Genomic DNA, 26947 nt, shown 5'->3' on the forward strand with positions numbered 1-26947 from the left:
ATGCAGTAGGTAGGCGCTTGGAGCGTCTGGCTACAGGCGCGCATATTCTACTTACATGTATTCTTATCTAAACTACTACTGATAATACAACAACTAGTAACCCTAAAAAATTTGTGCATTTATATAATTTTCTAATAAACGAATTGATTGACAAGATCATGTGAATCGGTGGGTCAAAGCAGACCCTGTCACCACTGGCCAACAGTTGAGAAGTACAGTACAATGATCAGTCCAGCAGCAAATAGCACAAGAGACAAATATTGTTGAGAGGAAAGTGGAACTTGATTTGAAATTGAAATGAAACTTACCGAAAGAAGATGATATCGAAGTGATTAGGTGGTTTATACAGGAGCTGGCGCGTTTACCGTCGAGGCGAAGTGAAAAAGCGCAGGTACCGGTGGCTGCGAGCAGAAAGGAGCGAGTCCAGGCACGAACAATTGTTAGGAATAAGTGGACACGGCGTTCGAGATAAAATACGAGCTTCGAAGCCGGCAACGAGGGGCGGAAACAGAAGGGCGCGCTATTAGATTATGGGTGGTCGAACAACAAGATTGCGGACGAAGGGGAAGAGGTCCATTAGTTTCGCCAGCCGTATCTTGCGCCGTGTAACTGGGTTAACAATTTGGCGCTCTCGTTCTCTGTTTCCGACCTCATCTCTCTTTCAGAAGCGACAGAAAAGGGAACTCGCGAGCGGAAAATACTCCGCCTTGCGCATCGACGCTGAAACGTAAACTTCCCAAATCTTATACACCATATTACACTTTCGATAATAATCCTACTACTCAAAAGTAGTATATCGTTTCAAATGCTAACCGGTCCATTAGTCGTTGCCGATCGTTTGCAAGTTTGCAGAGTCGGGGTCATTTTTCAGTGGGAATTTCTACTTCGCCGGGTCCCAGGGGTCCTTCAACCGCAATGCTCCCCAATTTTCATTACTGGACACCTGGGTTTCACAGCGCAGGCCCGGTTTCAGTCATCTAAACTTTCCCCATCCCATTGGCTGGCTGGTTAGAGCCCTTGTCCCGAGGACACCTTGACCCTAGGGTGTCATCAACGACTGACAGCTAGGAGTCCTATCTCTCAGCAACCCTACAGTCTTCTGGCACACTGGTGAGCGCCTGGATAGTCCACAGCGTAGACTAATTCTATCCTGAAGAACCCAACAATTCATTGCCCTTGTCTAATTGCAAATCTACTTATAATAAAATTGTCTTCACGGAGCATGGCACATTCTTTGACCTTTTCAAGTCACAGAAACTCGAGAGAAAGTTTGTTTAAAAACACGAAATAAATTAAAAATCAGATATAATATAAAAATTCGACCCAAAGGAGGTTTCCAAGAAGCTAAAATGATTAATTTACCAGGGAATGTCTACACGACTTAGGGGATGATTTAATCCACTTTTGGGAGAGCGAACGCTAGCGGCAGCGATCGAAACGAAGAATGCGATATTCGAGGTAAGAGCCACGGGCGTGAAAGGCCGTTTATTGCGTCGAACTCAAATTTCTCGGTTCGCGGAGCGAAACGGCGCGGTGAGTCTCTGAAATCCTGCTCGTAATTCAAGGAACGGCAGGTCGAAGGAGCTGGCAGGCTCTCGCAGCAAGAAAAGAAAATATCGGGTATCAAATAACTGCATACTAGGTGAGCCCCGGACAGAATTAAATTCCGCCGAGACACTTGAGAGCGCACTGACTTCCCCTGCTGGTGGAAGGGTCGCTCGAAAGGGTAGCTCTCCGCGATTTCATTCTGGCACCGGCGACAAGGGGATGGAGAACACTATATCCCTCTCTCTCTCTCTCTCTCTCTCGCTCACTCTCCCACTCTGCTCGGCTCGTTCGTCTGCAAGTTTGCGGTATCCAACACCCATCCCATTGAGATGTTCGGGATCCCATCTCCCAGCTGCCTCCGAGGCACGCCTTCGACGTACACACGACACTCGCTCTGTTCCTCTTCGTATTCCGATGTCGAGTTAATACGCACCGACGAGTTCCCGAGACAGCTAGACACACTATTCTACGTGACGGTGGGTGGATCTGACCTTATGGGGCAAGCAGACACTGCTATGGTTCCCTGCATGGCAGGACAGCCTTCTAGAATTTTTTTAATCAAACCATTTTTCGACGGGAATTATTCCCATAAAGCTTAAGTGAACATAAAAATAGGTCGTCTTTAGGAATTTATTATAGGAAAACCGGACGATGTAGGACCAAAAAATTTACTGCAGCATGTTCAGGAAAGATTCAGTGTTACGGACGAATTTTATCTCCACGCTACGAAATGTACAACTTCTCGTAAAATTGTTTAATGATAAATGTGTAAAATGGATTTTAAATCGACAGGTTGGTCGACGCCATTTGCAATAAAATAAGAACCATCGATTGCAACGTGTTAAAAAAATTTTACTGTACTGTCGAATCATGTCCGAATACATTGCAAAAAGTTTTAGAGCTCTACGTCGTTCAGTTTTCCTGCAATAAATTTCTAAAGATAGACTTCCATCGAGGTGCTCATTCCAGCGAAGTAGAATGTACCAGCCAGAGACAGACACTGTATTCTTCAATTACAATGAGACTAATGTACCGGGGACTACTAAGAACAAGATTAATTGGCCACGCGATTTTTCTCCGGCTTTCCTCGTCGGTCCATCGACGTTCTTAAGTCGCGCGAAGGAACAGTTCGCGAACGGTGTTCCCCGGGCGAAATATTCGCCTCGATTTTTCATTTCTCGAACGCGCCGGCTTCACGTTGATTAAGGCGCGCGGTATATTTTCCCCGGGTACACGTTAAATTACAATTTTACATCGCGCGCACTTCGGGAAACGCGGGCTTCCGCTCTCGAAACTTCTCATTGCTCTTCATCTTCTGAAACTGCCGCGTATCGTTGTCCCGGAAACTCCTCGCGCCCCGAGCGAACGGGTAACCCGAGTCCCGGCCCGGTCCGTGGAAATTTCAGAGCCCAAGACCACCGGCCACGAATGCAAAACTTCCATTCAGGATGCGCAATTCGTCGCTCGGAATCGCTTCGGCTTCGCTTCCCCGTGGGGAACGAAATAATTGGGCTGGAAACGATTAACTGGAGCGCGATTCGGTAATTGGCGACCTTCAAGTATGACAATAGGCGTGGCCAAACGTTATTATTTTTATTTGAGTTCTTCTGTAAATTTTGTTCCATTTCTTTAGTACCGCTTTTGTCTTTGATTAACCGAACCATGTTTCAATCTTTGAAAACAAATTTATGTACAATTTTGTTGCATATTCATATATTTATATTTGTGAAATTTATTTTTCTACAGGCTCCAATATTTCATTTAAAGTCCACCTTTTTATTTCAGTGGTTCAGCTGAATTTCCCTGATTGTAATTCAAGAATAAAGTGGTCTGTCTATGGCAGGCATATTCTACTTACTTGATACCGCCTTAGAAAGAGACAAAAAAAAATTTTTTTAAATATCGAGTGGTCCTACAAATTACAAACAACTGAATACACTTCTAATAAACTACTATAGATATTTGTACAGAAATTATATCTATAATACGGTTCCATTAACTGTTGTATATGTATCTCGTTACATTGTATCTCGCGGTGTCTTTAGGTATCGAATCAAAGACAGAGCCGCGCTTCTTTTTGGTCCGCCGACGTGTCCCATTCAGATGTTTTATTTTTCTCCAACGTATCGACGAGCTGCCGAAGTCGTTCAGTAAAAGCCTAGCCTTAGTAGAGGAAACATCGATCAAATATCGTTCATGATCATATCTGTGTTTTTTTTTTATTCTTTCTAAATAAGTAAATACCTTGCTTCCCAAAACCAACAGGTTATGGGCCCAGGCACATAGTTAAAGTAATTTTAAAGTTACTTTAAACTAATTTGAACTAATTTTAAAGTTATTTTAAGTTTTAAAGTGAACGGGAAAGAGACGTGTGATACTGTGAAAATGAGTGCAGACACGAAGAAGACAAAGCGAAACATCAACCCCTTCGATGGGGAAAAGTATAGCGTCTGGAAACACAGAATTCGGGCATTAATAGCAGAAGAGGATGCACTGAAAGTTTTGGACTTGGATCGCCCAGAAACCCCGGGAAAAGATTGGATGCGATGCGAGAGAATTGCTAAAGGAATAATTATTGAATACTTAACAGATTCAATGTTATGTTTCGCAACGGAGACAGATACGGCTAGGGATATAATTAACAAATTGGATGCGATATACCAAAGTAAAAGCCTAGCCTTAGTAGAGGAAACATCGATCAAATATCGTTCATGATCATATCTGTGTTTTTTTTTTATTCTTTCTAAATAAGTAAATACCTTGCTTCCCAAAACCAACAACTACAGAAGATAGTGCATGAAAATGAAAAATATTCTGGCCATACTTTGGGATAGAAACAGAACCATTTTTCACCAGTTCGAAAAGATTCTCGGAAATCACAGTGTTTTCACGGATTTATGTGGGACTGCTCTTCGAAGAAAACGTCGATGGCCCCGAGAAGGGGAAGGGGAACGCTCGCGCGGCCAATTAATCTGTCAGGATCGCGGAAGAGTTGCGACCGCGGCTAATGCGGAATCGCTTGAAAATTTCGGGGTGCATCCCCTTTGAGGATCACGGGAGCCGGACGGAGCAGCGAGCTGCAAGAAAAATATAGCCCCGGCGAAGAGGTAAAACCTTGAAACGTTCTCCTTTTTCGCGAAGCCGTGGCAACGGGGGAAAAGAAGGAAGAGTGGCTTGCGTCTAGGGAGCCGGATTCGCTTAATCCGAGCCACTTCGACCAATCCGGATACTCTGAAACTAAAGAACTACCGCTCGAGAGGATACGACGAATGACCGGGGACTAGGTAAAGGGATAACCGGGGATGCCTTTTATCGCCGGATTTCAAGGGAAACTTGCTGATTTCAATACTGTTTTTTTCTTTTTGGGGCCCGCATGGATCTCCTTTCGTGCGCGACTGTGCATTTTCTACTCGCACTTCCCGTAAATAGTGCCATTTATTATCGAAGCTCATGCGTGCCATAACGCATTTTTTACACAAATTTTTCAGTGAAAATTGCTCCCCATGATTTTAAAATTTAATTAAACAGGTTAAAGCAGAAGTAGGTGAGTAGAAATAGAAATTTCTCACTTTTTATTGAGTCGCGAGATACGGTCGCATTCTAATAATTTTCATTCGAACATAAAAACCAAAGAAAAAATAAAGGAAAACATGTTCTGGAGAGTTCCACAAAATTCGTACTAAATCGAGTGTTCCGTTTAAAAACACGAAGCCCCTAAGCAGCAGGCAACCATAGCAGCCCGTCGAACCGGTGGCCTTATCGCAGGCGCTCGTCCATGATACGATTCCGTTTTCACTGTCTCGCGTATCTCAGCGACAAGTGCTCGGCCTTGAGAGACAATAGTCGGAATCAAGATCTTCATGCAGAGAACTCCTCCACTTATCCGGGTCTCTATCGATTAATCCTCTCGACACAGCTCCCAGGTATTCTTTGCCGATTCGCGGACTCGCCTTAACAGCACTCCACATTCCTCCGATAGCGGGCTTCTTCGGGCACTGCCTCGGAGGAGTTACCGTCGCGGCCGAATTAATATTCCAGAAGTGACTTTTCCAGCGAACTAATTAATTCGACCCTAATTAAATCAACGGGAGAAAAACGCGCGCGTGTCGGGCATGCCGAGCGACCAGCTATTGATCAACGACGCACGCCGCTGGCACGGATCGTTAAAAATCCGTAAAATTGCACCTGGTCGTTCCTACAGGTACCGACCATGGTCTCGAAAGCTGGCGGTCTGGAGAGGGTTAAAAAATCTTTTTTTGTGGGGGTACATTTGTATTTCAATTCTGTCAAATGGATTTCTTCTTGGGTCTTTATTTCTCCGCTGAAAATGGCTGCCGGGTCCTCCTAGCTTAAGATATTGAGCGGAATTATTTAGGAGATTATTAATATAACCAAAATTTTCTATATAAAAAAATTGCTGAATTTCTGAAGCTATCTTGAAAATACGTTTCAGGCGAGAGTACAGGGCCTCGGCCACGGGGGAGCGCGGGCAAAATGGCGTACGGGGTGGGCGCGACGGGGGCAGGAAAAAATAAGGAAGTGTAGGGGCAGTAAAAATGTCGTTTACGGTCCGATCGGATGAAAAGCGCAGCTCGCTCGCCCCTTTATATTTCGTCCGGGAATAGTTCCGTATCTGGACGTAGGCCGGAGACGCCCCCCACGGGGCCCGGGGCGCATTATAATTTCCCATGAAACGCTTTATGATGACAAAACGCCGTGAACGTCCTCCTGCGACGGCTATCGGCATCGGAGTTATAGTTTTAGGGAGGATATCGCCGTCAAACTACAACCTGCCCGGGCAATTCGCATACGCGCCGAGAACGTCCGTGCAAGAATCGTGCTGGTGTGCGTTCGCGGAACGACTGATCATTGTCCTTTGTTCGTTCCCCCGTGCGCGCATAGTCGATACACTTATTTGCACGCCATGAATATCTCGCTGCGAATGTAACGCGATAACACGGATGAAAAGCTGCCGTCGTATATCTTTTCGTTTATGTGCGTGGCGGGGGTGGACGACGTTTTTAACACGCTCACCCCTCGGCGAAAGGTCAGGGGATCCCGTGTTCCCGCGATCACCTCGGTTTATGGGGTCTTCTGGCGCGGGGGCTTCTTCACGGGGCCTCACGTGGGCGGGATCTTTGGGTCGTTTCACATGTCAGCGATGGATTTAGTTGGGAGTTTATGGGCGCACGGGTGTTTGAGTGATTGTTTTAGGGCGGGCAGGACGTGTTTCATGTGTTCGCTAAGACGTTTATGGGTTTTTTCGGGGTTTCTGATTCAGTGCATTGTTCTCTTAACAATGTAGTTTTGCTTACTTCGGCGAGCTTGGAATTTTCTTGAAATTCTATTTACGGAGAGCATCGTTGTTCGTATTGCAAGATCAACGGCTTGGTTTCTTTTTGACATTCAAGCAAGATTGTAATTATTTTCATAAGCAACAGTATCGCAGTTCCATTGAATTTTATAATTATAGCTTAAGGGGACTCTCTCCGTAAACTTCAGAGTGCAACAGGTCACTTAATTCATTTAAATTGAATTGTTAAATGGAAATCAACTTTGCATTGCAACGTTAAAGACACTGTGCAGCAATCGGTAACAATCTCGACAGAAATGATTAAATTATTCACTGTATCTTGCTAGCTATAATTGTTATAAAATTGAAAAGTCCCTTAAAAATCTCAAAAGAAACGATTAAATTATTCTCCGAGCGATCTGTTTTCTGTTACCTTCGCTAACAGTTTCCCAAGACAAATCCTCGAAATTCGAGTTTCAATAAAACGCCGATACCGTTCCGGCGAATTCCCATGCAAAGATACTCACCTGGTCCCGTTCCCGAAAACTCCGTAACTCCATCCGAACCGGAAGATCGTCCTCCATGGGGGAGTTTGAGGGGATCCACGGAATAAATATAAGAAGATGAAGAAGAAGAAGAAGAAGACGAGACAGGAGATCGTATCTCTTTTTCTCCTTTTTTTCAACAGGAACGTACGTTTATTTTGCACTGAGCAGAAATACAAGCTATTCATGAAAGATGAGGTTACAGCGGCCGCAAGCCCCCCGCCCCATTCTTCTCCGCAGCCGCCCTTCGTCAAACACGAAGAGTTACTTTTATACGCGGTCGTAGCGCACACATGCAATATCCTCTCTTACTCTCTCTCCCTCTCTCGCCCCGTCTCGCACACCTACAGTCACAAAAAAACACACTCTGTCCTTTCTCATCCTCGCCGACACTTCACCCCGCTTTCCCTTCTCCGCCCTCCCGAGAAAACCCTTTTTCAAACGTTGTCCCTTTTCACCGTTTTTTCCGTCTTTCTTGCTCGCACTCGCTACTCCCTTTAGATCGAGATTAATTAATATACATGTACATATAATTACATTTTGTGCATTATCATAATCTCATATACATATAGACTGATATATATATATATATTATATCTTAGAAAATAAATATATATATTTTTATATGTATATATATATTTCTTTTCAATATCGTTTTTTCGCTTCGTCTTCCTGTAATTCTTCTTAAAAAATAACGATATTTAGAGTACGCTACGGTGTTCGAAGAGCCACCAAGAGAGGAAAGAAAAGAATCAAGAGGAATATAGTGCTGCGAGGCGGGTCTCTCAGCCCCTCAACTTCTCTCTTTCTCTCTTTCTCTCTCTCTCTTTCTCTCTCTCTCTGTCTGTTTCATTCATTCTCACAAACAGAATACGCAGGATACTCGGAGCACACGCGATCACTCGAAAACTTTCTTCCTCCCTTTTTGCATACGGCTCATTCAATTCCCTCGTTCACTCTCGCTCTCACACGCACCCTCCTCTTGCTCTTCCACCCCCGTTTCCTAGCTTTCTCTCACACCCCCTTGCACCCCCGCTGCCCCGGTTTCCCTTTCATTCAATCTTTCTCGCTTGCTCTCTCTCTCCCTCTCTCTCTCTCTTTCACTGTCTCTCTGCTCAGTCGCTCGCCTAACCATTTTTACGCGATCCCGAGGTGGCCAACGACCTTCACCCCCTTCTCGAGGGTTGTTTCCACCCCCGAAGACCAACTCGAGCGACGTCGTTGCTGCTGCGACGCATCCCGAGCTTCTTTTGCGAAATTGTTGCTTAACTGACTGAATCTCGTTCAGTAATTTGCTTTAGAGAGCTTTGAAAAATTTGGAAACATTCAGAATTCAATGCAAATTTAAAGTTCCATTTGGTGAGCGATTTTTTTAGTGCTGCTGTAGTCGATTTTAGAACTTAGTCTCTTAACACGTTCCACATTTAGATGAATCAGAAATTCGTTTTTATCGCGACATATTCGAATGGAATTTTATTACGATTTTTAATATGCAAACGGATTGAAATAGCAAAAGTCTGACATCTACTAAGATCAATTTTAACTTCCTAGCACTAGATGTATTAGAGTAAAACGAATTTTATTTATTTTCGGAAAGGATTCAAGTAGCATTCGATATGATAAATTTTCATTTTCTAGTTTCAGCTTCGTTGATTAAATTACTCTTTGCTTAAAGTATCCAGGAAATTGATTTCTTGCCATTTTTACGGTCGGAGCGAAAACGACTCGCATCGATCAGCCGCCGCGAAAACGGATAAAATCGGCGGAGCAATAATGTAATTCGAGCGAACGGTTGCTCTGCAAGCATAATCCTCGCGGAAACGGAGCCGAGCGTAATTTTTTCACGCGAAACAATTCCTGACCGTCCCGAGTGGCCTGTTTTTCACTCGGGCATTCTCGCCGCTTCTCTCTTCCAGAAATTACGGCGAAGAAAGATCGTCGACCTCGGGCATCGCGTGCGTATGACCGCATGAAAACGAGAAATGACTATCGCGAAAGCTGTGCAACCGTTGCGAAAGATGGGCCGGCTCCGGGCGCTAATTCGTGCCTAATTATAATCCTAGGAAATTATCGAATCGAAGGGAATGCTATCGATTCGTGCCGCTAATGATCCTAAACGAATACAGGATCGACAAACATTAACAAATTCACCTAGAAATCGATCGGACATCGAGTTTGTTTTAGCATGATGATGTCTGGTGGCGGAACTATGGTTCTTGGTGGCTCGAGGTCATTCACCCCTCTCGAACAAACCTCTCCAATGTATATAGCACTGATTTTCGTCAAATCTATTGTTCCAGGTGTGCGAAAACTGCTTGGTATTTAAGAATTAATTTAATGTTTTCAGTAATGGAGTTTCTGGATGAACGAAAAAATTGTTGGTACCTAAAAATTAATTTCATGGCTCTGGATGGACGAATTTTCGGTGTTTAAAAATTAATTAATTCATTAATTAATTCATCAATTATAAACAACCATTGCAATTATTATGCTTATTCAAGAGAGGATTTCCCGAGCAGACACCGAGCGACCAATCGATTTGCCACCGATCGATCCTCAATCCACGATCAAGTTAAAGACATCCGCTGAAGGAGGGCTTCAGTGTTGAAAACAAGCTCACTCAAGCACGATGAGAAATTTGTTTATTAATGAATTATTTACAAAGCGCGGCCGGCCCGGTCGCTCCGTCAGCCGAATAAGAAGCGTGCGCCAGTTCGTTAACGCAAAAAATCTCTAGGCAGACAACAAATACGCAACCGATGGGAACGACGATGTATTCGCATACTTGGAGCAATAGTGTCGTTAAAAAAAAGTCAGAAAATCAACGAGTTCGTCGAACTGTTCCGAAAATATTATCTCCGGGGAAAAGGAAACAACGATTGTTTATCGGCGTTCCCATCGATCGGTCAGCGATTTTTCTCGTGCACACATAATCTCGAGCAGTTCGTCGATCGCGAAGGTACGCAGGAAGAACGTTGCTCACTTTCTCTCTCTCACTCTCTCTCTCTCTCTCACTCTCTCTTCAATAAATCCTCCGCAGAAGAACGCTCGCTCGATCGATCGATCTCCGAAATTGAAACGCTTTTTACAAAACGATCCGCACTAGCTAACGACATTAATCGAAATTCGGTGTTCTCTGTACAACGGTGAAATAATGAACAATTGAAGATCAGCGACGGAAGCTGCAAAAGTGAAATAAACAGCGTTTGCGCAGCGTTAACTAGCGGCAAAGTTAATCAGGGCTCCGGCGAGGAGCAAATTATTCAAAATTCCCGGTGAGTTCTTTCTCGTCGGACGCCGTCTCGTTTTTCCCCTGGATCACATTGTCTGGCTGTCATTCTCTTTTTGGTAATGATCGATTTGATTCTCGAGACCCGTGTACACCTGTGCACGACTCACTCTCTCGCGCACCTCTGCTCCTTTGTACATGTTTGCTCGGAACGCACGTGCACGCAGTCGCGGTCTCTCTTTCTCTCATACACGAGCACTTCCGGCCGACGATTCGCTCGGTTTTCTTCTGCGGAAAACGCGGACGAACCGAGAGCGGCCCGGTGAAAAGTGCAAGAAGAAGAAGAAGATGAAGAAGAAGAAGAAGAAGAAGAAGAAGAAAAACAAGGGAAAAAGGGAATCGTGCTGCGCTGATTGGCTCGCTCATTTTTCCCAGAGCTAACTCCTTCCGTCCGCCGGGAATCTGCGATTCAATGGCCTCCAAGAGATCCCTGTTCACACAGAAATTTTCATACTTCCGGCGAATTTTGAATATTGAACGGGGAAACAGGGACACCTTTCGCGCATATCGATTAACCCTCCGCGATGTACCATTGAATCGGAAGGTTTCAACTGGAATTGATTAACATGAATTTCATGGAAAAATTGGAGAAAAGAGCGAACAATGTTAAACTTGACGAATAATTGCAAAACAGCCTTTAAGAAATCAAAAATTATAGAAAATCAAGAATTCCAAGTCAGACTCTTTCTGACGGTTATTCAAAAGAATTGAAGAGGAATTTAAATAGAAAAATTTTAGTCTTCAAAATTTATAAAATTGTATACCAAAAATTTGTTTTAAATTCAGTTGTTGAGACTGAAACTGCAAAGTTAAAATTCACCACAGTGATTACTTGGGATTCAAAACGTAAATAAGAAACCAGGATCGCTCAACGTCTTCGAGGACCAATAACGACAGCTTCGAGAAACAAATGGCTACTCAGGGACCGTTTTAGGTTCGGCAGTGAATTCCACATGTCGAAGCTAAGTTCGCCGGACTTCCTCGTGCGGATTCGTTCGAAGAGGCTGCTCTCCGAGTCGTTGTAGCCGAAAAATCAGCGAGAACTCGTGCTAAAAGGTTTCGAGAGGCTGATGGCTCGCGTCTCGTGTCGCTGCCCTATTCGTCTTCAGGATCGGCGGAGTAGGCCTGCGTACGTGTACAAGAACGATTAGGCGTCTTTCACGGAGCGAGAGCACGCTTCTACATCCTCTCTCGGATTCTATATATCATAGTTCACCGTTCGCCATTCGGTTTCTCCTTTCTGGCGGGAGTTTCGAAAAACGGGGCTCGATTCTCTGTTTGCCTCGATCTTCCTCGTTTTCGCGATGTTTTCTCAGGTTTTTCTTAGTTTTCGCCTTTCGCCTAACCGCTAGCTTTTATCCTAACGGAATACTTCTAATATACATTTACATTTAAGTGGTACACACAGAGGGTGGCGGGCTGATGCTGCTGCAACATGAATGTTGAAGATTATCTTGAGAAAATTGGTTGGTACAGAGAGAGAACCGAATTTTTCTTGGAAAAAAATAATCGAGCAGAGGCAATAGAATTTTTTGAAGGATGTTGGTAACTTTTTGACAATTGATCAATATAATTTTTTAATCAGACCTCACGGTTCAGTTCTCGTTTCATATGGACTCAAGAATTTTTTATTTCAGACATTCATTTCAGTGGAGGGTCTGGTTCATATTAATTTTAAAAAGGGAGCCTGCACCTCAATAATTACATTTTATATAAACAGAGTGTGTTTACGTAGTTTTCAATTAGCAAACGCAGACCTCCAAAAGAAAATACCAGGCAGGAATTCATTATATGCAGCTATAAAAATTCCCTGTCTGTTTCGAGTGATATAAAAATTGCAAAAAATTCAATTACAACCCCCAGTTTGGTGTATTTCATATAATTAGGGCATTCTATAAATCCGTAGAAATGACTGAACCAAAAATCGATTATCTCGGAAAAGAGAGTTCCGGTCAGCAATTTTCTGAAGCACAATCATCGCACTCCAGATTGCAGTGCTCGCCACCCTCTGTATATATTCGTATATATATATATATTATAATAATAGCTGATACAAATATCACATGTGATCACCTACAGACTCGTTAGACGAGCGCTCGCTACACCATTATACAAAACGTCGAGTCTCCAGATAATTTGAAAATCGGCGGGAAGATCCTCGACCTTCGCCGAAGTAAATTAGTCCCGATAGTTCTGGAAGGATGTCTGGTTGCTCGTTCCTCTCCCCGTTCGGCAATGTTCCCTGTCCACTCGTTGCCACGAAACTGAGAGAATCGTCGGAGGACAGGTTTCCCTGGTAATCGTATACAATACAACTCGATCCGCCGCCATTAAATCCGCGAACGACCGTCGAGGGTGTTCGACGATGAGAACCCTACACACTCTTTCTCTTTCTCTCTCTCTCTCTCTCTCTCTCTCTCTCTCTCTCTCTCTCTATCCGCTCGTGCTCGCTCTCCTCTCGCCTAAATTTAAAAAACGTGTACTCGCTTAAACGCGCGAGCCCTCTACAGGGTGCTTCAAACTTGAAAAATCGCTACCCAGGAACTCTACAAAGTCGTCTCTATAAAGATACTTTTAAATAGACATTCTCAATATCGTAAATATTTAGAATATTTAATAGGATATCTCTAAATACCTAGGAACCTGATTTGTTTCAACTCCACCGGAGGGGTCTCTACTTTGAGAGCGAAAAACTGGGGTTCGAGGCAATTTATTTAATAAAGTTAGTACGCGGTCTTATATTACTTGAAAAACTGAGCAACTTTTGTCTGAAAGGTTTCACAAAATCTTTTACGCAGCCAAAGTTATAGTAACTTGAAGTCCACGGAGCGCTCCAGGTGCCTACGCCAATGGTTTCGCTACATCTCGACGTTCAAACCGCTATAACTTTCGATGCGTGTAGAATTTGGAAGGACTTTTCCAATAAAATTTGTACAGTTTTCCACAGGCTATTCGAATCTGTAAGCACTTACCCGTGTTTTTTTCTCTGGGAAATTTATATCCCCCGTTTTTCGGTGAAAGACCCCGACGTGCGATGAAGTTCAAGGAAAGAATTGTCTGGTTTCGTGATAGCGGTTTGCAACGGGTTTAATGGAACACCCTGTAGAAATGTGGGGGCTTGCACGCGTGTGCGTGCACTCGACGCTCTGGGACGCGACCGGTGCGTTTATACAGCGGCCAGAAGGGCCAGAAGGGCGGACGTTTTCACGGGGTTCGGGGGGATGGCTCGACACAATCCCTGCATCAACTATCGCCGGACAGCCCCAAGAAGAGCGGTGTCGAGAGATGTTTTCTCAACGAGGTGATCGATAGTCCGTGGAACGAACGATCGACCCAAGGGTTGCGTTCCCTCGCCCGAAAAATCGAACCCTTTTCCCCTGGAAAATTTGCAAGGACCTTCCGCCTCGAGACAGTCCTGCGAATTCCAGCAATCATTGACTGCAATCTCTGCAGCAAAATTAAGAACCTCTCATCAGCAAAAAACGAGAAAATTTTCAACTCAAAGCGTCAAGATTGAGTGGAGGAAAAAAGAAAAATTTTAATACCATTAACCCATTTAGACCTAATGTACCGCGTACGATACAGCTCGTTAAATATAAGTAGGAGGTATAAACAACACCGGCAGCCCTTATATGATTTTATATATTTTTGTATTTTTCTTATAATTTTCGTAGAACAACTTCAACTGTATTCGTAATGAAAATCATCGACATAAGATTGACTGACTGAATCAGTTACAGGTCTAAATGGGTTACAGGGTGCATTCAGGTAATTTAGAGGACAAGTATGGTTGGGAAAACAGGTAACCGATCTTTGGTATCACAATCCTCATCGTTGAGATGTAAACGCTTTTCGTTCACGTCGAGACTTTCGCGCAGAAACACGGAGCACTGTCCACGTGTTTCGTCAGAGGTCTGAGAGCCAGCTGACAACGAGGACAGTGAACGTTTCAGTAAATCAGACTGTATCTAAGCGTTTAGTTTACGTGGATAATACTTTCGACAATCTGAGGAGCCTCAGAAAATAGATTACGGTGCGAGAATCGAGAGAGAAAAAAAAAATCAGGAATCTCAGGACCCGTGTGTACAAGTCCGTAGCGTGTTACAAAAAACAAAGTAAACTATGGTCTTTCGCATTTTATTTTTAGCAAATACGTTGTAGAATGTCGGAGGAGAACAGAAACATAGTTCAGACGAAGGATTCGAAATACTTTAGTGGAACAGAACAAATTGGGCGTTGTCGCAGTAAATCATCGTTCGCCAGACCTAATATTAATAATTTATGGACAATCATTAGCATTACTCATTCACATACAATCACATTCCGTAGGATTGTGCGTTTCACAACAGATCCTCTCCCGTTATAATCTAAGAATTTTCTCGTAGCTAACCGAACGCTTGCTAAAAAGAGAACAAGTAAAAACGAGCAAGTAACAGCGTGATAGACTTTCGAGCAGACAAAATGGCCGCCGGAGCCTAATATTCCCGTCCGCGTTTCATTGTTTATTTCTTCGCCGATCTAATCAATTTTCGCTACACGCAATAATCATCGAATTACTTAGCAAACCGACGTATCGTTCCGTCGGAACAGCGGACGACAGCGTTTTAAATAGAAGAATGGAACAAGTAAAAAGAAGACGAAGAAGAAGAAGAAGAAGAAGAAGTGACGCCGAGAGAAAGGAGCGACGGCTGCGCAAGCTCATTCCTCGTTTATTATAATTCTATTCCCCAGCGGCAAAAAAGCTGCGATTACAAGACTCCTCGCTCAATCTCTCCCTGTCTCTCTCTCTCACACGCTCTCTCTCTCTCTCTCTCTCGCACACACACGTTCTCACTGACTCCCGAAATTTCACTCCCTTTCTCTCCTAGACACGCTTGTCACACAGTGGTTCGCTCGTTCCGCTCTCCTCTCGCGATACAAAATACTCGAAGTTTCTTCCACCGCGTGGTTCCGCGCGCAGGATCACACGTTAATAAATCACATTATCATAATACGGTAATATTCACAATTATACAAATAGAGACGTGTATACACAACGAGGTACAGAATCCCAGAAAAAATCGCATTCGCTCGAAACACGGTCTCTCGCACACTCCGGAGGACACTCGCGCGCCATTGCATTCGGACAAAAAGAAAACTCATGCACACACGCACACACACAATCTCTCTTCCTCTCTCTCTCTCTCTCAACACACACTCGCTCCCCACTGCGTATAATAATTATTAAATATACCTAGAGCACACCGTTCGTTTTTATTCACGTTTTTTTTTTTTTCGTTTACGTACAAGAAGAAACGTCAATAATCGACATGTTAAATCGTGGGGCTAAAACATAGATCGCAGTCGCATGCCTGTATAAAATCCCTAAAAATACTATATACCCTACCATGAAATCGTGTTTGGATGACAATAGTGACTATGCGGTGACTGTTGGCTGGTTTTCCATTTTTTCCATTTTCGAGGTCGATCCCGAGGCTCGAGCCGCGAGACGCGTTCTCTATTTCCCGGCTCTCTGTGTACCGTGTTTTTTTTTTTTTTTTCGAATTCTGGTAATCAGACCAGAAGACATCGGTAACGACGACGGTCTCGCGGGCAGAGACCTCGAGGATCGAGTCACGGCCGAAAGTGTCTCCGGTTCTTTCGTTTCGTTAGGCCTCGAGGCGGACCGAACGCTACGGATTCGACGAATCCCGGCGACGGTTCTCGCGCGCGCCTCGTGTAAAGCGAGTTTCTTTTTTCTTTTTTTCTTTTTTTTACGGAATGCATTGTTTGCCTCTCCTTTTCCTCCCCCTTCCGATCCCCCCAACCCCTGCATCCTCCACCCCCGAGTTCTGCTCTACCCTTGGTCGTAACGATGTTTTGTTCCTCCTTCGTTGAGTTTCCATCGCTGGTGTCCTATTCTATTATCTTCCGGGTAATTATGTAGAACAGGCACCGTCTCGATGATTTGTGGAGGCATGTTGTCGGGTCAATGTCCTGGGTAATTTTGTGCTGGGCTATCGCCGGCGAGATTCAGTTTCCAAGATATACGCCAAGCGGGTTTATTAACGTTTGTAGTCGAGGACGAAGGTTGCACCGCGTTTGAACTGAATTTCTACAGAAATGTTCAGTAATGTCTAGCTGGATGTTTCGAAGCTGATCTAACTGTTGTTTGTATTAAATTTTTTCAACATGTAACTAGGTTTGACGAGGTTTGAATAGAGTACATGATCCGTCCATTTTTTCGATTTTTTGTATGGGGTTTAGCGCATGATTTATTCTGTTGTTTCAAAGTTTGGTTAGGTTTGTTCATGTTTGTGCTGAGACTTGTTTCAAAATTGTACAGAATTTGTCACAGAGATTTCAAGAATAAAATATGAAAAATGATATTAAGGACCACGATGAAGATACTTGGAGTACTATTTTCCTAATCAAAAGCCTGATTCTGATCTGGACAACATACCTCGAGCTCATCGTCATCGCTGGGTCCTGTTCCACATAATGATCCATTAACCACCTTTCGAACCTCTTCCAAAGACGCATATAATCGGACGCTGTGTTTGTATTCGAATGTTTCGCGTCCACGTTTATTATGGGCTTCGTGCTTGCACCAAATCGATCATCGAAAGAAATATTCGACTGTCTTCAGTATTTATATCGCGTCTCTCACTCTCGAACCAATTCGTTCGCGATTCTTCTCGTCTTTCCCTCTCTCTTTCTCTCTCTCTCTCTTGCGAACCGTTTGTTACGTATGTTTTGTGTCGGTGTACAATGTGCTGCATCGTGTAAAGATGAAATAGAGACACGGAGAAGGACGGACGCCTCTTAATAACACTGCGCCCTCGTGATTCTGCTTTTTTTTTTGTTCTTTGTTTTACTTAACTCGTTGCACGATTTTTACAAGTCTTTGAATGCCAAAGGTCACTTTTTAAAAATATAGGTAATCTCTTGACTCTGTTTTTTTTTCACTGTGCTTTCCTCATACTCTCTTTCTTTCTTACTTCTCTCTCTCTCTCTCTCTCTCTCTCTCTCTCTCTCTCTCTCGCTCGCACGCTCGTTCTCACTTTCTCTCTGTGCTCTCTCACGCTTCGACAATTCTTCGTTCGCCCTCTCTCGTTATCATTCGCGCTCGAGTCTCTTATCACACATAGGACCCTCCCACAGTCAGTTCCTCTCCCATTATTTAGTAAATTTCACCTAATCACGTTAACTCCCTACCGAACAACCGCCGAACTTCCGACACGGCCACCCTCGACAACTCTCAACCACCCCACAACTTTTTTATTCAAGTATATTCACATAGAAAATTTGTTAGTGTACGATTGTTGTATATTTCTTGGAGAAATAAACAGACCGTATGCGAAACGAAGCAGAAGCACCAAATTAAATTTTCGCTCCAACTTTAATAATTCTAATATTATAAATTCAGATTACATCAATACTCGCGAATTCTTCCAATTTTAATCTTTTCGCTATTCCAAGTGTGTGTGTGTGTGTGTAATTCCTTATAATTTTTACAAGATATATAATCTCACACAAACCAGACAATTACAGTGTCCAGTACTCTAGGGAATAGCAATGCCCAAATAAATATTCCAAATTATTTTCCTTCTCCGCAAAGCATTATAAAATACAATTAAATATTGAAGAATCATGAAAATTGTTGGATGGATGACAGTGGCCGTGCCAACGGGTCCCGGCCGTCAGAATGGAACTCTAGCCTCACACCTGTTCAACGGAGTCAATCAAGTATACAATTAAATTTACATGTACAGAGTGGAAATAATTTCGCAAACCGACTTGCACGTTCCTCGACCGTTTCCCCTCTCCCCTCCATCTATTAGAAACGCATTATTTCATTTTTTACTGGCCTCGAAAGTATCGCGTCGCGGGCGACGATCATCGCCCGCATTAATTTAACCGCTAATTCAATTAACACCGGCATCGGCAACGAATTTCCTCGTCGAGCTCGCAGCTCGGACGCTGCTGGGAACGCGCGAACGCGACCCAACCGGCTGCTAAACGCTCACGAGAGACTCTAACTCCCTCTCCCTTTCTCTCACCCTCTCCCTTTCTCTCACTCTCTCTCTCTCTCTCTCTCTCTCTCTCACTCTCTCTCTCGCGAAACAAGGAAACTTGCACCCTCATTGCCCCCCTCGACTCCCTAGCTATCTAGTTTCTTGCCGGAACTCTGTACAATTTCGCGAAATCCGCAGATGTCTCGATCTCGTTTCGCGTTTAGTTCCCGAAGCTATTACTCTCTCGTCGTTGCGATCGCTAGACTGTGGATTTTTATCCGCTTATTTCTGACTAATATTCAAAACGAGGTTAGTGACACCATTATGTTACAAGCAACATATAGAAATGATTAAGAATTAAATTTCTTTCTAACTTCCGCAATACTGATGCGGAATTGATTTATGCACGAAGATTCACAGTCTAGCTGTTCCTCGCTGTAATCCCCATTCCCCCCCTTACCGCCCCAATTTTCACGTTTCTTCCCGATCACACACGCACGCGATCATTCTCTCAGTCGCACGGCTTCCGCGCCTCGACTTAAAGTCCTGTAATTTACAGTTACTATACAACATGACTGAAAATAGCTTAGACCACAATAATACAATGACAATCGTGCTGCTTCTCTGTGTGTCCGTGTTTTATCCGCGCCACCCCCGCGTGCTCTCGATCGTCTTCTCCACCCCCGCACCCCCTAATCCTCTATGTATACACACTCTGGTTTCCCCTGGTACCCTCCACTCGTTTCTCTCTCCCTCTCTCTCTCTTTTCTACTCTCTCGCTCTCTCTCTTCTTTCTTACTAATTTTAAATCCCGTACCGCGCCGGCCGTTTTCGTTCCCGGCTTTCTTATTGTACGCGAGTATCATAAAACACTTATGTCCACTTATCGTTACCTCGTACAACGATACACCTTCTTCTAAAAGGTTCCTTAGAGTTTCTTCTTAGGTACTTACACCTCTATCTATGTATATCCACCTATCTATATTTATAGACTTTTTTTTCTTTTATATATAATAACTCTTTTTAACACCGCCCGCCCCCACCCTCGTTTTCTCGACACATTCACTCTTTCGTTTTCTTGCTGTCGCTCTCCCGTTCGTTCTCTCTCATTCACACGTTCAGTTCGTCCTCCCCTCTCGTCTCTCCGTCGATCTATTTTGTCTGCCTATCTAACGTGTCTATCTAACGGTCTAGCTATCCATCTATCTATCTAAACTTCTAACTACCATTTATTAATTCTTAAAGTGTCCGCTCTTTCTCTCTCTCTCTCTCTTTCTCTCGCTTTCTCGCTTCGTTACCTGCATCTTTCTCTATTCTCTCTTATTCTCGCTCGCCACACATTTAATTACACGCGCGTGCCATACTCTCTCACCTGTGCACACCTTCCACGCACTTCGTGTCACGTTTCGCGACTCTCGAGTTTAAAACAATACACTCGCGTTCCTTTTCGTTCGAACGTTCGTTAAATATATATTTATGTATATTTATATATATATTTATTTATATATATTATATCTACAGGGTTCTCGATGGCCGCCGGGGTGGAAACGCGCGGAACGATCGTTGTCATCGTGAGGACCTCCCTGCGCCATTTTCTTTTCATTGAATTTGATTTGTTCATTCAATTAGGGCTGGGCAACGAGTGCTTCTTGCCCTGGGAGCACTGTGGATTGACTTCGAGAGCAATGCTCGGGGCCAGATTACGTTGGAACGCCCCCTGGGGGCGTGGCTTTGTTGGTTTTTGTATGGGAGGAGCCAGGACAGTGCCCTATAGAGCAATCCGGGGTAGAATCGATCGTGTGACCCTCTGTCAATAAATTTTCAATTAAATTTAATTCATAAATTAGGTGAGACATGAAAATAAGCGATCCGAGTTGCCAGCTGAGGCAAGACCGAGGGCCACACGAAGTCAGAATTCCCCGAAGGGGCGTGGTTTCGTTGCTCGCGATCTCCAAGGAGCCTGAATAATGCTTCGGAGAGCAATCTATGGTTTTGACTGAATTAGATTGCTACGGATTGCACATTTGTGTAGCACTGTGGACAAAATGAAGCTGAAGTGCTTCGAAGGGGCGTGGTTCTGTTGCTCCAGCCTTGGCAGAGCCAGAACAATGCCCTAGAGGGCAATCCTCGCTCACAACTGAAACAAATCGCCCAAAGGTGTTTCTCAAACCTGAAAATCATCGGAACACCTACAAAAATTGAAACTAAGCAATCTCTGAAACGAAATATAGTAAAAATGGCGGAAAAATTCGAACGCAGGGGGTCATCGCGACGCTTCAACGAGCCTAATCTTCACGTAAGCGTTTCCCCCCGCCCACCACAGACAAAGGAAAGAAAAAATATAGAGAAAAAAGTATGGTCGGGGCCATGAGCTTCTTTAGCTCGCAGCGCCTCGCAATATATGGCTATCAAAAAGACATCCGACGACTCACTCACGCACGTTGCACACTCTCACCGCGGTCCATTTATCCTAGATCTTGTCTCTAAATGCTGCATATATTTATATTTATATTTATATATATATATTTACTTTATTCATAATTATCCGTGAACATGGTAACAAATAATGAAACACCGATAGAAATTGCACAATATACAAACTCATGAGCTCCTACCTCGCGTCTCTCTCCTTTTCGTCAATTTCCCACCCCGAATCCGCCCCAACCCCTTCCTCAATCAACGACTTTATGGAACACATTTTCTCTCGAGAAGGAAACGGAAGATGGCAAAAATAGAACTCTAAAACCATAAACTAAACGGGAGAAAGAAACATGGTGATAGAAGAAGAACAACACTCTCCCATGCACGCGCGACCACGACGCACAAAACGCATTCACCCACGCAATTTCTCTCTCATTACTCGCTCTCTATCTATCTCTCTTTCTCTCACTCTTTTAGATTCTCTCTCACATCGTCGCACACACACACACATCAGTCAGGCTTACTTACAAATAGGTACGGTATCGTTACGTTCTACGTGCGTTATCAGTTAATTTATTTGGCCACTGAACATTTAAAATTTAGTTTTTTTTCCCTTTACTCTTCGTTTTTTTTTTGTGTGTTTGTTTGTTTGTTTATTCATCTGCTCGCGCGCCCCTCGGCCGAGGCGCTATACTTTTTTAGTCTCTCTCTGTTCGCGAGCGACTCGAGTCGCTCCGACGACGCTGGGTCGTCGGCTTTTTAATCACTAAAGAAATAATTACTACTCTACCTTGTTCACCCCCCCGTCCCAAAAAACTTTCTCCCCCGTCGCACGAGCGATCCGCGATCCCCCGATTCCCGCAACCCCCGAAATCCGTCACTGAACATTCTTTGCAAATCGATGATCCGCGAACCAGAAGCCGCGTGCTCGCTTCCCGTCGCCTCCGTGCCGTCGCGTGCGCCGCGGGAGGCGTGGCCGGGGCCAAAGGGGGCGGGTCCGACGCGTGGAAACGGTTCTAGAGCTTTGTGCGGAATGTTGCCCGTTTATTTTGTCCCTTATGTAATAATATATATATTGTTTCGGTGAGTAAGACGAGAATATTAAAAAATATATATATATTTATATATACTTCATTTATTTCTGTTGAGCCTCCGACGAGAATCCCGCCCCCCGGTCTCCGCCTACACCTCGGCGGCGCTGGTTCTGTGTATCTGTGTTTACGTTATACTTTGTGTGTATGTGAAATATCATCGCAATGTCCGCGGAAACCAACAGGAGAACGTCGCCTAACAAAGCAATCGTACAAAAGTACAAAGTCAGATTCCGTATATATTTTTGCGTATTTTCGTCGTTTTATATCCGTTTAAAAACCATAGGACGCGCGCCACTACGAAACAAGCCCCGTGTTTTTCCTCTTTATCGTCTCGTTTGGCCCGAGGAACGAAGATTCCATTGAGAGACGTGGCTCTCCTATCTTTTTTTTTTTTTTCTTTTTGGTCACTTCTTCCTCGAGAGAGATCGCTCTAGTCGATGAGAACGGTCGAATCGGCTCGGGCACATCTCCCTTTCCCTTTCGTTCGCGAAACGGGGAGAACGGGCCGACAGGGTAGGGTCACGCGGGGGTCGCAGGGGGTCGAGAAGCGGAGGGCCCGGCGCGATATAATTCGCACGGTAAATTCGGGATTAGCGCGGTAAACTTTGCTCTCGCGGAAACTGGCCGAAATCACGTATTCAATTACAGCCTCCGCCCCTTCACACCCCCCTCGCCCTTCGCCCGCCGTTTTGTCCGGACCCTTCGCGAGAGTTTCGATTATTGGGATCGAGTGCCTCGGAACCTCGATTTTTCGCCCCGTACGGGGGGGAAAAGAAAGAGGGGCAGGGAAATTAGAGAGGGGGGAAAAACGTTTGGCACCGACAGACGTTATTGTCCTCGTGAACCGGGGATTCCTCGACGGTTCTCGCCGGGAAGAATTTATCTTGAAGAAACAGTTTCCCGCCCACCCGCGCCGATTCGACCGTTCCGCGGGAGGCAGACGGTTTTAGGGGATTTAGCGCGAGCCCCGATCATGCTCTCGTCGTCCCCATACCCGCTCGCAACAGTCGCTGGACTGTCTGAGAGTCGTGCAGCGTTGATCTTAGAATTTAATGAATTGGCAGTGATTAAAGTTCGGGACGAGACGACCACCGTGTCTCCAGCCTGATGTCCTCTTGGCATGTGTAACGTAAAAAGTACCGTCAGCTCCTCCTCAAGGTCGGAGGAGCTGGATCAGTTCAGCTGCGAGAGGGGATGCGGAGTCGTACCAGCGATTTCCCATCGCGATGTTTTAGATTAGGTTTCTCTGTCACGGGGGAGATAGTCGGACTCTGGTGGAGGGGGACGACGACTTCCGGTCGCCTCGCGGATCATCGATTTTTCATTCAAGTTTTTTTTTTTTAGCGGAGACGCTGGATCGTTGGACGCCGACGAAGCCGTCAGGTCGATCGACACCGGCTGGATCGTCGGGGATCCGTGGAAGAAACGCGATCACGAGGAGCATGCTGCTGCTACTGTTTGTGTTGCTGTTGGTGTTCGCTTCTGTTGCTGCTGCTGCTGCTGCTGCATCTGGTTTTGTTTTTTCTGCTTTTTTGTTGTTGGTCACTGTGTTCGGGTGTCCTCGGGCAGCTAGGAGCTGGACCACATCTCGCCGCGTGGACGACCGCTTACAAGACGATCGATTACACGTGTCTCTTCATGTGAAGAGCCAGATGATCGCTGCGGGAGAAGCATCGGTCGCAATGCCGGCACTTGAACGGCTTCGCGCCGGTGTGCTTGCGATAGTGGCGGGTCAGCTCGTCGGAACGCGCGAATCGCCATTCGCAACCCTCCCAGCTGCACTTGTACGGCTTCTCTCCTGAAACGAAAACGAAAGCACCTATTTAATAACAGGGCCGGTCGATAGGGTTCAATAGTAGGGTCGTTCTTCAGGCGGTGGGCCCCGAAAATGGCAGTTAAACTCTAGAGGGGTTTTCACATTATCGATAAATTTAATTCCTTAGGGGTGCTGTGGTTAACACTGGACTCTTATGCAAAATAAAAATTTTCCAAATCAATTATAGGGAACAGGAGATCGATTAACATTTATTCCTTCTTTCAGTCAAATCCAAATTTTCCTCCCTGATGTATAATTCAGTATTGTACTGAAGAATAAAAATTGTCGAATACGCGTCGTTTCGACGGAGTGACGCCCCAACCTCGCAAAGCGTACAGGTCTAAGGGATGACGCGCTTATCAGTCGTTCACCCCTTCGTCTTTCTTCTTCATCCCCCTTTTCGCCATTCGAAAGCCTCGGAACGCCACAGGTGGCGAGGCCGCGTTTTCTGTTCGCGCATCAGAGTCTCATCAACGTCAGCCACTTACCGTATTACCGAATAGATTATTTACGAGTTAATAATGCCACCCAACCCCCCGCCCCCGTCGCCAACCCCGCAGAGTCGATTGTCCACGTGATACGCGCCGCACACGTGCCGACGAAGTATCCGAGGCTTGCCTTTAAAACCCGGCACGGTTTATCGTCGATCCCGGAGAGAGAGAGAGTTTTATACGCACCCCTCGGTTTTAGTAATTTTAAGGGTAGACGCGCGTGTTCCGAACAATAAAACCCCTTTCGCCCGGTGCAGCTCCTGTCGGCCGCGGAATATCGGCGGGTTATGACGCCGCTGGTTCTGAAACTTTATTAGACTGCCGACGGTGATAATGTTATGCGCTGCCTCCGCTGCTTTTTATTATGCTAATTAGCCGGAGACGTCGCGCGTTCGGCTTATTGCTTCTGACGATAAGCCTCGGTGCCGTGTGCGGGATTATTGGAATTTCGTGACACTGTTTCGGTAAAGTATATTAGGTGCCCGTATTTTTTTTTTTTTTTTTTTTTTGTAAAATATTGTAACTATGGGCACTTTTATTAGGTATAATATAGCAAGTATAATTACCTGTACTAGGTTAAATATCTCGTGGTATGTTTTCGTGCCGTTTACTACTAGATGTCGTAATTAATATTGGGTTAGTGCCAAGATAATTCTGACGTATAAAGGAAATTTTGAGTATAGTATCTTCCGTTAATCTCTTCAGTTAATTAATTAGTTATAAAAAATATTTTCGTTAAAAAATACGTTAGTTAATAAATATTAGATAGAGGATAGCTATTGAATCCGTTAAAACGCACAGGGAAATCGTATTGAAATTCGTCAATATTTGAATTGTTGTAACTATTACAGTATTGACACTATTTTAACAAATCTTGGATTTTCAGAGAGCGAGAAGCCTGCACTTGAAAACAGTTTTTGTTGCTTTGCGATACGACGCCTGGTTCACGAGATATCGTCGTGTAAAGACAAAGGCAATTTTTTTACATCTCATTATCTCTTTCCCTCTCGCGCGCGCACGCCAGACGATGCCGACCCATCCCTACGCGCCGCCAGTTGAGGCAGGTCAGTTTTTACTATTACTATTAGTGCACACTATTATTTATGAATGACCTCCCCCCACTCCGTTCGTCTCACGAAAAAACTTGGATCGCTCGTATCTCTAAAACGGATCGAGATATCGAGATGGGACAAAATGCATTGCGAACAGCATCGACTCAGCTATCTCCTGCATACATTAACAATGTTAACTTCTTTGTCCATACAATTGTGATATAGCGTGTGCCAGACAGTACTAGCACAGGGCACAATTTATTTTGGAGCGCACACACCACGCTAGTTATCATAACTTTTTCAAAGCTGCAAACCTGGCTGTTCGTCCCCGTGTCACTTCGTGTGGCAGAAATAAAATATGAATTACCATTTCGCGTACGTCAGTGACGAATTAAAAAACCTCATGAAATTTTAAAATCTCTTATTTCAGAAATAATTGTAAAGTGTTGTTACCGTCAAGCGTGAAATTTTCGTTTCGATTCGAATAATCTGTGTACACAGGGAGATAGTAAAAGAGCTACGAGTTGATCGTGCGAAAGGTGGAGACAAAAATGGCGGCGAGGGAATGTAAACGCCAGTATAAAGCCGCAGTGTAAAACGTTTGACATCTACATCTCCACGGCACTAAACCTGACGAATTAAGGAGAGGAACAAAGAGGCAGGAATGCATTCGTGCCGGTGGCATTCGCAGCGAGTGGCGTTTTTATTGTCGCGTGCCTGCTCGCGGGATGAGAGAGGAATGCCGCGCATCTAATTCAGACCCGCGATGCCTTGCGCGTGCGAAGTACCGCGAACGAGCATTAACAGCCCTGGAAAAGGTTCGCGAGAACGGTATTACTCCGTCACGGTAGCCAACTGAAAATAATCGAATTTCTTCGCTGAAACACCCTCGGAAAATATTTGTGGAATTTTTCAATCTTCAAGAATCAACATTTATCTGCCGAACGTACTTCTCTTCTTTGCGAAATGAAAGTTGACTCTACAACAGAGGCTCGGTTAAAAGTTATAACAGTTAGTTCATATAAACGTCGTAGTCGACACGACAAGCACTTTCCCAATCCCCTTTTCCCTCGCCGCATAAATAAAACACTAATCTTTACAGCCCCTGACACGCTACAGATATTCGCAATATCGCTTTTTCGCTTTCAAGAAACTATTACCCTTGCCGCCCAGATTGCACTTATTATCCTAAACCCCTAATCTGAAGGACGTCGAACGAAGCAAATTCAACGCGAAATGAAGCAATTCTTAAACACATTAGCAACTTTCTTCCGAGAAAGATACACTCTTGCTACACGGGAAAAACACATTTCAATCTTTACTACCCCTAGCTCTTGAAAAATACCCTCCTCTTCTCCGGGGGAAGGTGTTAATTCCGACACGAACGCCTCGCTAATTATT

At 44.5% G+C, this 26947-nt stretch overlaps 2 protein-coding genes across 4 annotated transcripts in view; both read right to left on the bottom strand.

The window, feature by feature from the left end:
* The window catches only part of LOC143357061 (uncharacterized), a 434090-nt gene that overhangs the window by 64586 nt on the left and 342557 nt on the right, over window positions 1-26947 (bottom strand). The window lies entirely within an intron of this gene.
* The window catches only part of LOC143357036 (Krueppel-like factor 6), a 444831-nt gene continuing 432680 nt past the window's right edge, over window positions 14797-26947 (bottom strand). For all 3 annotated transcript variants that reach the window (XM_076793197.1, XM_076793195.1, XM_076793196.1), the window contains one exon: window positions 14797-23985. In XM_076793197.1, the coding sequence (XP_076649312.1) occupies window positions 23810-23985 (176 nt within the window). In that variant the 3' untranslated portion in view covers window positions 14797-23809. The remainder of the gene's footprint in view (window positions 23986-26947) is intronic.

The sequence above is a fragment of the Halictus rubicundus genome, chromosome 9 (assembly GCF_050948215.1).
Source record: "Halictus rubicundus isolate RS-2024b chromosome 9, iyHalRubi1_principal, whole genome shotgun sequence".
Taxonomy (NCBI): Eukaryota; Metazoa; Arthropoda; class Insecta; order Hymenoptera; family Halictidae; genus Halictus; species Halictus rubicundus.